The 15,828-nt window shown below is 41.8% G+C and overlaps 1 protein-coding gene across 2 annotated transcripts in view; it reads left to right on the plus strand.

The window, feature by feature from the left end:
* The window catches only part of laptm4a (lysosomal protein transmembrane 4 alpha), a 39,567-nt gene extending 26,401 nt beyond the window's left edge, over nucleotides 1-13,166 (plus strand). Inside the window, exons 6-8 of one of the 2 annotated variants that reach the window (XM_041187532.1) lie at nucleotides 4,664-4,762; nucleotides 9,673-9,754; nucleotides 12,900-13,166. In XM_041187532.1, the coding sequence (XP_041043466.1) occupies nucleotides 4,664-4,762; nucleotides 9,673-9,747 (174 nt within the window). In that variant the 3' untranslated portion in view covers nucleotides 9,748-9,754; nucleotides 12,900-13,166. Of the gene's footprint in view, nucleotides 1-4,663; nucleotides 4,763-9,672; nucleotides 10,742-12,899 lie in introns of those variants that run through there. The other variant, XM_041187533.1, reaches the window with a different exon arrangement.
* Nucleotides 13,167-15,828: the final 2,662 nt, after the last annotated feature.

Below are 15,828 nucleotides of genomic sequence, written 5' to 3' on the forward strand. Positions count from 1 at the left end.
CCGATGCTGCCAGACCTGCTGAGTTTTTCCAGGTAATTCTGTTTTTGTTTTGGATTTCCAGCATCCGCAGTTTTTTTGTTTTTTTTTTTCTCTCAATCATGTTTGGCTGTGATTATTTCCCACCAACCTTGCCTTGGATTCACAACTTTTTTGTTCATCCTCCCCTCACAAAAAACTCAATCTGCTAGACTCTAGGTACAACTTTCTCATTTTCTCTCTGATCTTTCTCTTTCCCCTACCCATACTTGAGAGTCTGAAAACCTTTTTATATGCCCAACACTCGCCACTGTGACATCTGACATAGAGGACTCCATCTCTCAAAATGCTCCTGACTTTTATTTCAACAATGTTGTGATCCAGGGCAAGCAAAGTTAGAAAACAATTGAAATCTCTTGTTATTGGGGAGAGGGAAACTTTGAGCCTGCAGAAGGAGAAAAACCTGGCATAGGACATGTGCTCATCTGTTCCTTTGCACAGCAGGGAAGGTGAGTTGCTGCTGTGACTTAATGGACCAGATCTTGTTGAGAGCCACAGTGGCACTCCAAGCTCAAGGGAGCCTACGCGCTCAAATGTGGAACTGAAGGCGAGCCATTTTGGGCTCAGGAACCCATGCTGAGGGTCTCGTCAGGACTGTCAGCCATAAACTTAGGCTGCTTGCCCTATACTTATCCTGGTTTATATGCTAATTTATTTAGGGATGCTCTTAGCAGCAGTAGAAGACAGTTCCAATAACGTGCTAAGGTGCCCAGCAAAGATGGGTCTAGAGTCAGTGAGCGGGAGCTTTGGGAAGATCAGTGATAAACGGGGGTGGATCAGTCGTTTTTTTTTTTAAGTGGGATTTTTGGTGGGGGGAGGTCTTGGCCTGGTGCATTATGAGGCCTGAGTGTGGGGTTGGATTAGCCCTTGGCGACTCACTGTGAAGTTGGGGAGGGAGGCCTTTTTTTCTAGCACTTTAGCAAACCAGTGAGTTGCTCTCCTGGCACCACAGGTGCAGCTGGGGCTGTTATGAAGCCTTGTGGCTGGGGGAGAGGTTCCTCACTGATTAACCAGAGGCCTCATATTTCCTGCCTGACACGTAGTGCTGAGTGAGGGTAAATTTGGGGTATCTAGTGTCATAGTAAGGGGTCATTATCTTGGGGGATTTTGCTGTGGCGAAGAGATATCCTTGGGAGAATTAAAGGCTTTTGAGGGATAATTAGGGATTTGACGCTGTGGTGAGGGGATTTAGTGGTGGGGTTTAATGCTATGGTGAGGAGGCTGGAAGACAGGGAGGGGGAAGTTAGTGCTCTGGTTGGGAGGCCTTTTGAGTTTGTGTTGTGATGGGGGCTTACTGAGGTGGTTTTGTACTCATGAGTTTTGCTGAGGAGGTTAAATCGCTGGAGTAGTGGTCTTGTGAGGGGGATTAGTGGCTAGGTTGGGTTTTGCCAGTGCGCACTGGAGGTGGAGGCTTGCTGCCTTGAGGGGCAAGGAATGGTACACCTTGAAGGACAAGATTACATCCATGCCTGTTGTGTTCTGGAGCTGCTGATTGATGCCTTTCAACATAGCTTGAGTTAATGGCTAAGGGAGTAAAATCCAACACAAAACCTGAAGTGTCGTCCCATTAGGCAGTTGGGGTTTCTCTCAAGTTTGCACCTTCTGGAAACTTCGGCAACCGACTAGGCCCCAAACGCATAAGTTTTCGTCTTTGCTCTGAATACCATCCTTCAAGGTCAAGATGGAGGTGTGGTACTGATTCTAGGCAAGTGTGCATCGCCTACGTATCAACATCCCTTGCACAAGTAATGATGCCAAAAACCAGCATCCTGTTGCTAGAACAGTTGCTACCTACCAAAGGTTTACCCGTAAGTGCTGATGTCGGTATCTATGAAGCTTGAAAGTCACTAAGCTCAATCCTCTATGAAGCAGCAGAGGCATAACTTGGTAAAGGTGGAACCCGCAACAAAATCTGGTTTGAGATCTTCTCGGCTGTGATGACATCTATTATTGATGCAAAAAAAACAAAGCTTTCATGATGCACAACATAAATCCAACAGCTAAAACACTGCACGACCTGAAAGTAGCCAAGACAGCTGTGTAAAAGACAGGGAGATACTGTGCAAATAAACACTGGATCGTTTTATTTCAAGAAACCCAAACAATGGAAATTTCCAAGTATGTACGAAGAGATCAAGCGGGTGCTTGGTTCTACCATCGACATAGTTGCCCCAAGTCAGCAGATAATGAAGTACTTGCCTACAAAAGTAAACAGATGGCCTGCTGGCCCAAGCACTACTATGAGCTGTACTCCTTTAAGTACTCCGCACTTGATGCTGTCCCACAGATTCTTGTCATGGATAAGTTAGATGAAGAACCCTCAAGAAGGCTATAGATTGCTAAGCAAACAGAAAGGCACTGGCAAGGATAGAATCCTAGCCTTACTGTTCAAGCATGGAAAGTCCCATCTATTGCCACAGCTTTATGACCACCTGCTCTGCTAAAAAGTAGGCTTTGTCCCACAGGAGATATGTGATGCAAAAATCACCACACTATTCAAAAACAGGTGACGGGACTGCAACAACTACAGGACTACCTTATTCCTTAGCATCATGGGAAAGGCTTCGCCAGGGTATTACTTAAAAGACTGTACCAACTTGCAGACCGAGTGGACCTGGAAGCACAATGTGTGCCAGCACATCTACTGTGGACATGATTTTCTCCAAATGCCTGCTACAAAAGAAGTATAGGGGATAGACTATACTTCTTTACCTTGCTTTCATAGATCTCACCTCAGGCATTCAACACCATCAGCAGAGCAGGATGGTACAAGATTTTGGGGGAAATGGGCTGTCCACCAAAGCTGTTCAGTCTGATCTGCTCCTTCCATGACAGCATGCACTGCATTGTACAATTTGAAGGCTCTACTTCTGACAGTTTCAGAATGAAGAACTGAGTGAAACAGGGCTGTGTTCTAGCCCCCACTCTGCTTAATTTCTTCTTCTCCCTGCTCCTGACCTTTGCTTTCCCTGGAGGTATGGAAGGAGTCCACTTGCACACTAGGTCAGATAGCAAGTTCAACAATCTATCAAAATAAAGCAAAGAAGTAAACATAGCGCATCTTGATCAGGGAACTCCTCTATGCTGATGATACTGCATTGGTCGCCCAGATGAAAACGTGGCTACAAGGGCTGACAGACTGTCTCTGCCGTGTCTGTAACTTGTTCTGCCTGATTACCAGCATCAAAAAAAACTGTGGTCATAGAACAAGGTGTTGCATCTCGAGCCCTGATCTCACTAACTAACGCCCCACTGGAAGTGGTTAGCAAATTCTGCTACCTCAGTCCACAGTGGCAGACAACCTGTCCCTTGTTGCAGAACTTGATACACGAGTACGGAAAGCAACCTACCAACTTTTGGCCGACTTACGAAACACGCACAGAATGACAGCAGACTGAACTGTGGGAGCAAGCTGATGGTTTATATAGCCTGTGTTCTAAGCACCTTGCTGTATGGCTGTGAAACATGGATGACTTACAGCTATCAAGAAAAGCTCAACAGTTTCCGTTTTCACTGTCTACCGCGCATTATGGGTATGCCCTGGCAGGACCATTGTGAATGGGCAATCCTCTCCAAGGCTGAGTTCCCAAATTTGTTAGCACTCAAAACGGACTGCTGCTTTGACTCGGACATGTCTGCAGGATGGAAGACAGTCATGTACCCAAGGACTTTCTGTAAGGTGAGGTAGCCAGAGCCAGATAACCAGTGGAACACCTAAAGCTCTGCTTCAATAATGCTTGCAAGTGTGAAATGAAGGCCCTAAGCAGCTATTACGGTACCTGGAAGTGACGAGCTGACGAGAGAAAAATGGTGACATCCCCTTTGGACTGTCGTGCACCACCATGATGACCAGTGGCTACAGTGGCTTGACAACAGGTGCCAACACCAAAGCAATCCACAGTGATACTGGGTAACTTCATGTGTAGCACTTATGGCAGAACCTGCCTCAATGATAGGCCTGTTCAGCCATCAGCAAAGATGCAGCATATGAAGAAACCCCAATTGAAATGGATTGTTTGCTTCTTGTCCATCATCTTTTGTAGATAGAAATATGTTGCTGCCACCTGCAGCAAAAGTAATGTATGCGTAGGGGTGCAGCCCCTTAAGTCAGTAGGAGTTTCAGAACACACCCGCACATCTGGGTCTGCTCAGACAAAAAGGTGGTAGCCAGTTGGGCATAAGCCGCAGTTTCACTACTGGCAGGAAGTACCAGATCAATGGATCTGCATCATAAATAGCGCATTCTCTGTGGGCAATTGCATGATACAATAGTATACTAAAGCCTGACTGGTTTTAGCATCCTCTTTTTGCTCCACTACCTCCTGCCAAACTTGAAAGTTCACTCAATTTGCCATCCAAAGTCTTTATGATAATGCCTTAAAACACACTGAAACCAATGTTCTAATTGTTGCAGCTTTTATCCTTTATTGCCTGATCAACCATAGTTCACTAACTTTATTAAAACCTGGTGTATAATGTTTATAAAAGCAAACAAAAGTCCATTAGCTCCATTATTGTCTCATTTAGTGTTTAGGTCATTATAAATTTATAAATGTTTTCCTAGATCACCTATAATTGAAACAGCTAATGATCAAGTACATAGAGCTGTTGCTGTTTTATTTCACAGGCTTACTTCATCAACTGCGTTTGGAACTGCTACAAGTACATCAACAATAGAAACACACCTGAGATAGCTGTGTACCCAGCATTTGAAACACCTATACAGGTATGCAAGAATACTGTCAATTACACATATCCAATGTAGGTTAGGATGTGAGAGTAACTTCACTTTCTTTTCCCCTTTTTTCTCCTATTTCACTAAGGCTCCGTTCTCCCCTTATAGTGACTGACTTCTTGTTAGTGTATAGTGTTCAAGGAAGTGAGGAGGCAGGCACCTTGTAGATCACCCATGTGGCAATTATCCACAAATCTTGAGCATGGCGGGCTGTTTGACTGCGAATGCATTGAGCCTGTTACTTACAAAGTCTACACATGCATTTCCAACAGAAGCTTCTGGAAAGCAATCCAAAGCTATTTTTCTCCCTCTGCCCACCTTTCATTAGAAACTTTGAAGGCAATTGCAGTGACGCTATAGATATTTGCTGCGTTACACTGAGTCACATAGCTGAAAATCTTCAAATTGAATTCCTGGGTTATACGAATTTTGTACATCCCAGCTGCGAGGCAATTGCAGGTGAGAGTTGGCCTTGGAACCTGGGTTGGGGAAGATGTAGTGAGAAAAGTGGGGAGGTGGTGGCGTATTGGCAATGTCACTGGACTAGAAATCCAGAAGCTCAGCCTGATGCCCTGGGGCCAAGGATTCACATCTCACCACAGTAGTTGTTTGAATTTAAATTCAATTAAATCTGGAATTGAGAGCTTGACCGTGAAAGCTTTGTTGATTGTTGTAAAAACCCACTGATATTCTTTCGGGAAGGAAATCTAATATCCCCAGCATATCCCACACTTTACCATTACTATCAAGCTGGGGGATCAATCCTGGTTCAATGAAGAGTGTAGGAGGGCATGCCAGGAGCAGTACCAGCCATACCTAAAAATGAGGTGTTAATCTGGTGAAGCTGCAACAGAGAACTACTTGCATGCCAAACAGAAGCAGCATGCAGTAGACAGCGCCAAGTGATCCCATAACCAACGGATGAGACCTAAGCTTTGCAGTCCTACCCCGTACCCTCCCAAAGAAATGTCCTCCACTATGAAGCAATAGCCTTGTCCTGCATTATTAAGAGTCTGTTGCAGTGATGTGTTTTAAAGCATCATTGCCAAACTTTAAACTGTTACAGACATTAGCCATCATCATTGGGTCTGTCTTGGCACTTCCTACCCTACAGCATTGTGGGAGTTCCTTCATGACACAAACTGAAGCTATTCAAGATGTCCAACAACAGCCACCTCAATGCAACAAAATGGTCATGCTATATAAAAGCATTTTTGTAATGTTTTCAGGCAGAGTGGTTTACGCGGTGAAAAACCTTTGAGATGCTTTTTCTCTCTAATGTCAAGTCTAAGTCTATTTGCCAGGCTTAATAATAGGAAGAGAATCTATCTTCAGTTCCTGATCAATCTCTACCAAAGCTTGCACATGACATGTATTAATTCCATCCCTCCCCTTGACAGCTTGCATAGGTGGTATCTAATGGTGTGCATCCTCCAGTGTCCTGCTTGATCCTGAGCTCTGCTTCAATTCCACTTCCTCTTTAAAAAAAATTGCTGCCAGGAGTCAAGTTCTGCTGAAGATTACAGTCACAGCCTTCTCTCAAAAGCAGCACTGCAATATTGGGTATCTATCTAAATAATCTGCTCAGAATACCACCACAAAGCTTCAGATAGCAGCTACTTATGAGCTTTAACAACTTTGCCTAGAGCTGACCTTTATAAACTGAAATTGAATTATTTGCTGAATTCACTGTTTGAACATGGTGTTTCACACTATATGCATGCAATTAGTAATCTAATTAACAGATGAAATTTGAGAAACGTTTGCACTCATTACAACTGTGTCCATTTTCACACAATTTTAGTGTCTGTAACAGCTTTCATTTTTAACATACTGAAACTTTCCATGTGATATTATTGGATGAGAATGAAAAAAGAGTTCCAAGCACAAAGACTTGTCACCCTTAATCCTAGGTACCAAAAGAACATGATGAAGTGGAGATTGAGGAGGCTTGTGAAGAGGAGATAGATAGAAATGGATTTAGGAAGCAAATCCTGGGGTTTAGGTGTAATGAAAGGTATCAATGGATTTATAGGGGACACTAGTAGGACTCTCAGCAGATCAGAGCCGGAAGAGATGTCTACATCTCTACAGAACTCTTTTCCACCCCTTCACGTTCTCCAGGCCAATTTCTTCAATGTTCTGCTTGCTAGTCTGAAATATCACATTGTGTTAGCTGCAACACATTCAGACCTATATTGCTTGAAACCTGAGCCCCAGTCTTTATTAGCTGACCTACATTGCTTCTCCCATTGCTGGAATTCTAACATCCTCATCCTAGTTTCCAAATCTTCCAAGTTCTAGTTCTCCCTACTTCTACATCTCTTCCAGCTCTGATCCGCTGAGAGTCCTAGTAATGTCCCCTATAAATCCATTGATACCTTTCAGCTGCATTACACCTAAACCCCAGGATTTGCTCCCTGAATCCTTTTCTATCTATCTCCTCTTCACAAGCCTCCTCAATCTCCACTTCATCCTGTTCTTTTGGTACCTAGGATTAAGGGTAACAAGTATTTGTGCTTGGAACTCTTTTGTTTTTCACTCTCATCCAATAATATCACATGGAAAGTTTCAGTATATTAAAAATGAAAGCTGTTACAGAAACTAAAATTGTGTGTAAATGGACACAGTTGTAATGAGTGCAAATGTTTCTCAAATTTCATCTGTTAATTAGATTGCTAATTGCATTCATAAAGTGTGAAACACCATGTTCAAACAGTGAATTCAGCAAATAATTCAATTTCAGTTTATAAGGGTCAGCTCTAGACAAAGCATAAGTAGCTGCTATCTGAAGCTTTGTGGTGGTATTCTGAGCAGATTATTTAGATAGATACCCAATATTGCAGTGCTGTTTTTGAGAGAACGCTGTGACTGTAATCATCAGCAGAGCTTGACTCCTGGCAGCAATTTTTTTTAAAGAGGATGTGTGTTCTGGCTGTGAAGTAGTCAAATCCATTAGTCTAGACTTCAGGTAAAGGGATGAGTTTGGCTGCTGCCTCCAAACTGGTTTGCAAAATGTCTTCGTGTTCCTGGTGCTTCCAAATTGTAGTATGGTACTTTACTGCCCTGATAGTATGCGAAGAGTTCTGTTGCAGGAGTTCAGTCTGCTGTTCCACAGTTAAACCCTTTCATGTTCAGTATGTGGGTTGACTCCCTTTGTTCCTCTCTTCCTTCTCCTTTCTTTCCACACATCCCCTCCCACCATACCCCATGGTTCATATAACTTATTTGTATGCCTTTAGTGGCTTACAAAAGGTTGATGGCTTGTGTCCTTTTGAATGTTAACACCTGTTATTGCTATAACAAATGCTGCCTGCAACACTCAATTTGCTCACTGGCACAGAAGTGTATTAATAGGCTACTTGTGACTGCCTCAAGAAACATTGGGCTGAATTTTGCTGTCAGCGAGCAGGGGGTGGGGCCTGCTCGCTGACGTGCAAAATGACGCGGGATGACGTCAGGGGGGAACCCCCGATGTCACCGTGCCCCGTTTAAATCTTCAGGAAGGCAGGCCCGCAGCAAAATCAGCTGCAGGTCTACCAACCTGTCAATGGCCAAATGAGGCCATTGACAGGATCATTAAAACAATTAAAGGACCTGCCTGTACAACCTTAGGGTTGTCGGACAGGCCAGGAGCCCCTGCGGGGAATAGAAAAAACATGAAACCGCATCCACCGGCGGGATGAGGTTTCATTTAGGGATTTAAAAAGTTTTAGTGAAATTTATTAACTTGTCCCATCTCGTGTGACATTGTCACATGAGGGGTACATGTTAAGGATTTTTTTTCTCTTTTTTTATTGTCTATACAACTGTCAGCGATCTCCCTGAGGCAGCACTTAGCCTCAGGGAGATGTGCGCTCTTTTGTGTGCATGCGAAAAAGAGCGCTCTCTCTTATTTGGGGAATCCCCCCACCCCCGCACAGGAAGCACACAGCGCTTCCCCCCAGACGTCACGCTGGGTGGGCCTTAATTGGCCCGCCCACTTAAAATAACGGTGCGGCCCCCTTCTCCAGCAGGGATCGGCTCCCCGCCCACCTGGTAGGCAGAAAATTCTGCCCGTTGTTTTTTAAATAAAGCACAGGGCTGACTGCAACAGAAGGTACTTATTCAGTTAAATCAATGTCTAAAAAGATTTTAATAGTGTTTTTGAGTTAGTATTTTGAATTATCAATTAATTTGAACTGCCTGATTTCACAGAGCTGGCTTTAATTGCCCTCATTCTTTCTTGTACCTCACCTAAACAAGTTCCAAAAAAGATCGAGGTCAGGTTTAAAAGGCTGTTTTCCAGCCAACTGAAAATCCGAAGTCTTACAAGTGAAATGTTACGCTCAGCTGAATGGAAATATTGATTGGCAGCTCCATGAATACCACACTTTACAAGTAAAGTTCTTTGTGACATTGTGCAGGTTATATTTTCTATCTGCTTCCTGCCACAGTTACTGTTAATTACTGTTTTCAGAATCACAGAATTGTTATGTTGTAGAAGGAGGCCATTCGGCCCATCATATCTGCACTGGTCCTCAGTATTTTAACTTGATGCCAATCTCTTGCCTTTTCCCTGTAATCCAGCACATTGGCTGATTATTTAAATAGAAGCAATGCCCTCTTCCATGGCAGTGGCATGACAAATGGTACTTTTTCATTACACTGTTCTCAAAAGGGTAGTTTGGATACATATTGAGGTAATTTAATTGGCACTGGTGAAGATGGACCATCATACTTTTTCTTGGTACATCACAGCTTATTTTGTCTAAAGTTCATCATCAGGTTAATTAACTAGAGTAAAGCTTATGAACATGCATCGATTACCTATACTGGCTTCCATGATGAAATGACTAAATTACATTTGTTTTGAGATGGCGCAGCTCTAATATTTAATTATGCTTTGAAATTTTTTTTAGTATGTGCTGCCAACTTATGAAATGGCTGTGAAGATGCCAGAGAAGGGGCCACCACCTCCATACATGCCTGCTTGAACTCAATGTAAATCAATGACAAATGAGCATTTTTCTCAAATTCAAGCCTGATTACCTTGCATTTAAACTTTGAGACTTTGTAAGAGGTATTCTGTATTTGTGTAAACTTCTAAGTATCTAGAAAATTATATTTTGTATGTAAACTTATGATTGAAACTAAAAGCCTTGAATATGCATTTTTTTACTTTCTCTAATTAACTGGGTGAGTATCTTTGATCCTCCTGCACCAGATTGAGATTTTTTTATTTGAATTGCCTTTCATTTAAAATTATCTCGGTGCATTTGTATTTTTATATTTTCCTCATAACATTAAATGGAGAGTGGAATGGTTCTTGGAATAAATACAGGACAGAACGGGTCGCTAATTTGAAATTTGACCATTTGAAGTAGATAAGCAGTTAAAGCACTTGTTGGAATACTTGGAAGTTGAAATAAACCATACTTAGTTTCTGCCACTAGAGGTTCCAGGTTATCTATCATTAAATGTTAATGCAACCTCCTGAGGCAGAAATCATGTACAGTAGTTTTTCACTGGTCCATCCAACTTTGCACTATTTTTTACTGCAAGACATGGATTTCAAACTGTTGGAATTTTCAGTTAAGACTGGTGAATTATGTGTCCATTGACCATATGGAAATGCACTGTTGGATGTATGGATCAAGTGTATTTGTGCACTTTTCCTTGTGCTGTCAATTTGCTTTCAGATTCCTTTCAGTATGATATGGTTTATTTTTAGGTGAAGGAGAGGAAATTGTAATGTTTAAACAAAGTGTTGCTGTTTTATGCATTGTATAACTGATACAAGTGTAAACAGTTATTTTAAGGATTGTATGATTCCTTTATTGTCACTTTAATCTAAAAAATTCATTAAATGTTTCAATTTACAATGCATTTAAATTTCTCTTTAAAATGATAATCTGTCTGATTAAAAGAAATGTCATTGCCTTTCCAAATCCCTATGTTGAGATTGTGCAATAAACTTGCCTGTGGTTAGTTATATTTTAAAACTTATTTATAACTGCAATAGCCTTAAACTGATTTATCCCCAGTAGAAAGTTTTTGGGCCTACATGTAAGTATATTTACAAAACCGACTGAAGTTTCTCTCTCTAGCTTTTCTTGAAACCAATTCTGATATTTTATTAAATTGTTTGCATTACATGTGTCCATCTATAAATAGAATAATTTACCATCCTTATGGAAGGAATATTCTTTAAGAATTTTCATATCATGCTGCGCAGTTGATCGTCCTCATTTAGACCTACAGCTTATATAGTGCCTTCAGGGTCATGAAATGTCTTGGTACTTCATGACCATCAAGAAATTGATGATCATTGGAACATATAATCAAACGCTTGGTAAAAAACGAAGATTTTAAGTAGTGTCTTAGAGGGGGAAAGAGGTGGAGAGGCATGAGATTTGGGAAGGGAATTCCAGAGCTTGGGACCTAGACAGCTGAAGGCACAGCAGCCAATAGTGGGGCAAAGGAAGTGGGGGATGCACAAGGGGTCAGAATTGGAAGAGTAGAGATCTGAGGCTTGTAATCCTGGAGGAGGTAATACATGGGCAGGAGTGAGGACATGGAGGGATTTGAACTGGAGGATTTTTTTAAAATTGAGATGTTGATGGATAGAGAGCCTGTCTAGGTAAGTGAGCATCAGTGTGGTGGGTGAATAGGACTTGGTGTGAATTCAGATACAAGCAGCATAACTTTGGATGAGTTCAAGTTTTTGGAGAATAGAAAATGATACAATTATGTTCTAACCGCATTCACACTCTCTCTTTTGCTACTGGCAAAAGTTGTAGCTGTTTTAGTACCTACCCGAGAAAAAGTTCAGGGTCTGAATCCATTGATGTTTCACATTCCAACACCATTCAGGCTCAAAGCTCTTTTAACCACCTCTGCCCAGCCCCATTCCCTCCTAATTTGATGAAAGTCTCCTTTCTCTGAAAACTGTACAAGATCTGTATAGTTTCAACCCAGTTTTGAATAGTGAATGAATCCGCAATGCAAAATTGCTACAGTTTGTTCAAGGCCATAAGGACAGCTAGTATGAAAAGTAACATTTATGCTAGGTAAAGACATACCCTCATATGGGAAATAATTCATCATATTGTTGTATGGGATATTCTGAAAAGATAAGGAGGAAAGCTTTTATATATTAAGAATTTGGAAATTATGGAAGGTAAATGGATATCCTGGGGAAGATATAACTGGATTCAAAGGCAAAATACTTCAGAAGTTGGAAATATTTAGCAAATCCGGCTGCATCTGTAGAGAGCGAAAAAATTTTGAAGTTTTTTTAGAAATTGAAAAAAGTTACAGATGTAAAGGGTTTAAATAAATACAGAGGCAGGGAACAGAGAGAATGTAGGGAATAACAATGGAAGGCCTGTGCTAGGGTAGAAAGAGGGAGTGATTAAATGCTGAAAGGGATGGTAATCGGGCAGGTAATGAAACAGAAGGTGGATCTAGATGAGCTGTAAATGGAAGCAGCAGAATCATTACTGATTCTGAAAAAGGAAGCAACAGTTATGATCCCAAATTGATGAACTAAATCCAGAAGGCCGTAAAGTGCCTAATTGAAAGATGAGGTCTATTGAACTTCTTTGAACTGAAGTTCCTATTGTCAAATCAGAACAGAATTAAAGAGGTTTATTTCTGAATGGGATAAGTATAACCTATACAGTATAATGAAGAGAATGCAAAAGCCATGCAATAGTGGTATCAAACAATTTTCTGCTAAATATTTGTAAATGGAACAGATTTAACAAATAATACACAAGATTTCTTCGAGATCGGTTAGAGGGAATTCTAAGCTAAATCTAGTCAGTGCAAGTGATTAGGTTAGTGTCTATTAATTTTGAGATATCAGTCGCCACAGTAAATTTAACTTAATCAGGCAATCAGTAACAGTAAGGATAAGTAAATTCAAGATGGTTTTAGAGGGAACAGGCTTGGTGGGCTTAAAAGCTTTTTGGTATTATGTATTTTATATTAACCGTGTTTTTGGAATTTTTCATCACGATAGTAAGATGGTACACTTCCTATTGTGATTGGCCACCATTTTGGATTGTTCTTTCCCTGTTATTGCTTTGTTACAATAAATCTCAAAGTTGACATCTGTTTAAAAACTCTTCTCATTTCACAGGAAAACAAAACCCATTCTTGTTTCCATGGGACAGTATGTGGTGGAATCTCCTGAGCAGTTTATATACTTTCATTGGGCGTTGAGGTGGTCTTGGATTTAGATCTTCAGAGTCCTACCTCCAGTCTCTACATCTATTTCAGACGACTGAAGAGGAAGAATGCATTAAATGGCCATTGTATTCTTCATTTGATTTGTCAGTTTGTATTCTCTTAAATTATTTCACTCCCAAACCTGTTTTTCCAATATAAGCAGACTGAGAGAGCAAAATATTTCTTCATGGTTGTTATTTAAAATCTGGAACCATCTTTACTTTGTTTTTTTTCATAACTCTCAGTATGTCTTTCTCTAATTGGTTTTCTTTGTAAATCTGAGTTTGCTGTAAATGGGAGGGGACTGGAAAGGGTGGGTGGCTGGGGGGAGATATGATCTGTTTTTGGATCTCTGCTTGTGCTACTCTAGCAAGGCTACAGGTATTCTGCAAGAGTGGTTTGGTGTGACTATCATTATGTTCTAGTGAGGAAATGGCTGACCTCTGCTCATTGATCCTCCATAACATCAGGGATTTACAGTGTGAAGAATCTAGGCTGCAAAGCAGCCTGTTTGTGTTCCAATATACATCACCCTCTTCCTCCCCTTGTTTTTTTTTGAGTGCAGTGTCCAGTTGGGTACTTTTGGTTTCAGCAATGCTTTAGAAAGGTTCACCATTGGGCCTCTTTTCTCGAAAACAGCAGGCTAATGGTAGTTTAGAGGCATTCATTTGAATTTGTGGATTGACTGCTACTGGAATGGTGCAGTCACCAGAAAAACATATAGCTCGACTGGCTGAATGTTAAAGAAGGGTATCCATGATGCAGATTCAGAAGCAATACTTGAAGCTCAAAGTATATTGGGATTTTCACAGTCACTTGAGTAGAGAAGATGAAATTTTAACGTATTGCAATCTGAGAAAATCCTACAGTCCCATTTGAAAAATTCAGACAGCATTGTTTTCTTACCACAGTCTCACCCAGCTCACAGTCTAAACCGTCCCCTTCTCCAAAATGCAGTATCACTTAGATGTACCCATCCCTACTTAAAAGTTAGTCATCTCTTTCTGGATTTCAGGAGCTGGTGGATTCCAACCACAACAAATAAACCAAGACCAGTCAGGAACATGTACAAGAAGATTGTTTCTCCATCCAGCCCACCTTCTCAGAGAGCCCTCTGCAACAACCAGCCCAGTACAGACTCTGACCCCCACTTCTGGGTTTCGGCCTGCCTCTGGCCATTTTTTTTCTTCTTATTCAGCTTCTTGTCCTCAGCATTATGGAGGACATGTCAAACTGGTTGGTCTACTTGTTGAGAATCTGGTCAAAGTGATGGGTGACAGCGAAGTCGAAAGTCTCCTGCACGTTGTCAGTGGGACCAATAAGAATAACTGCTCATCAACCTCCAATGACAGGCGCTCTCCTTCCTGCCCTTGCTGCTCCTCCAATCATAGATTCTGTCCCTGGAGGAGCAGCAAGATTGGGAGAGTGGGAACCTGAGATTGGAGGAGCTGGAGCAGTCAGCATAAAAGAGGCAGGATCTGTGATTGAAGGAACAGCTCTGTCTTTTCCACATTCGCTGTTCTGCAATCAGTTCCTGCTCTCAGCAACAGTTTAATCGACGGGTTTTTTTTTAAATGATAGTTGCTGAGGGCAGAGAAGACTTGGCAGTTCTGGTTTTTGTTTTAAAGCTGGTCTTTTGGAGTCTGAAGGACAGAAAGGAAGACACCAATGGCGGATTTCTGAAACCCCAATGTTGGAAATCTGCCATTTGGCGGAAATTTCTCATCCCTTAGTTCATGAACAATTTGTTCAGTTTTTTACTCCTCCGCCCTGCCCCCCAAATTTTTCTGCTTTTTTTTTCCAATCTTTATACATATTTATGTACAGAGTTATACCTTACAAGCATCCACCACCTAACACAAAAGACAGACTAAACCGTGTTTATTTATAAGCTTTGGAATGATCGACTTAAACGGAGGTGGTGTATTTGGTGAGTGCTTTAGTGCCTTCGGTGACAGCGTGCTTGGCCACTTCCCCTGGCAGCGTGAGGCAGTCGGGGTTCTGGATCTCTCTGGCCGAGATGGTGTGGTGCTTGTTGTAGTGAATGAGGTGCGAGGCCTCGGAGGTGATGCACTCAGAAATGTCAACAATGAAGGAATTCGGAACACTCATGGTCTTGGACGAGATCCTAGTGGAAAGGGTGGGCCTGGTCAGCATCTTGTACGCATAAGTTGAATAGCACTGCCTGTGAAATTTCCTCCACTTCTTGGGCAGCTTCTTGGTGACTTTAGTCAGCGACTGCTTTGAAACTTTGCAGGATGCACCACCCTTCATCTGCAGCCACCACCTCAGGCATTCCACTCGACTTTTTATGTAACCTTTAGAATAATCGACCTAAATGTAGTTGGCGTATTTGGTGACCGTTTTTGTGCCTTCGGAGATGGCATGTTTGGTCAGTTCCCCTGGCAGCATGAGGCGGTCGGCGCTTTAGGTGACTGCTAGGTCTGTCCGCAAGAATGATCCAAACCTCCCTGTCGCTTGCCATTTTAACACTCCACCCTGCTCTCTTGCCCACATGTCTGTCCTTGGCTTGCTGCATTGCTCCAGTGAAGCCCAACGCAAAATGGAGGAACAACACCTCATCTTCCGACTAGGCACTTTACAGCCTTCCGGACTGAATATTGAATTCAACAACTTTAGGTCGTGAGCTCCCTCCCCCATCCCCACCCCCTTTGTTTCCCCCTTCCTTTTTTTTCCAATAAATTATATAGATTTTTCTTTTCCCACCTATTTCCATTATTTTTAAATATTTTAAAATATTTTATGCTCTCCCCACCCCCACTAGAGCTATACCTTGAGTCCCCTACCATCCATTCTTAATTAGCACATTCGTTTAGATA

This window comes from Carcharodon carcharias, chromosome 5, assembly GCF_017639515.1.
Source record: "Carcharodon carcharias isolate sCarCar2 chromosome 5, sCarCar2.pri, whole genome shotgun sequence".
Lineage (NCBI taxonomy): Eukaryota > Metazoa > Chordata > Chondrichthyes > Lamniformes > Lamnidae > Carcharodon > Carcharodon carcharias.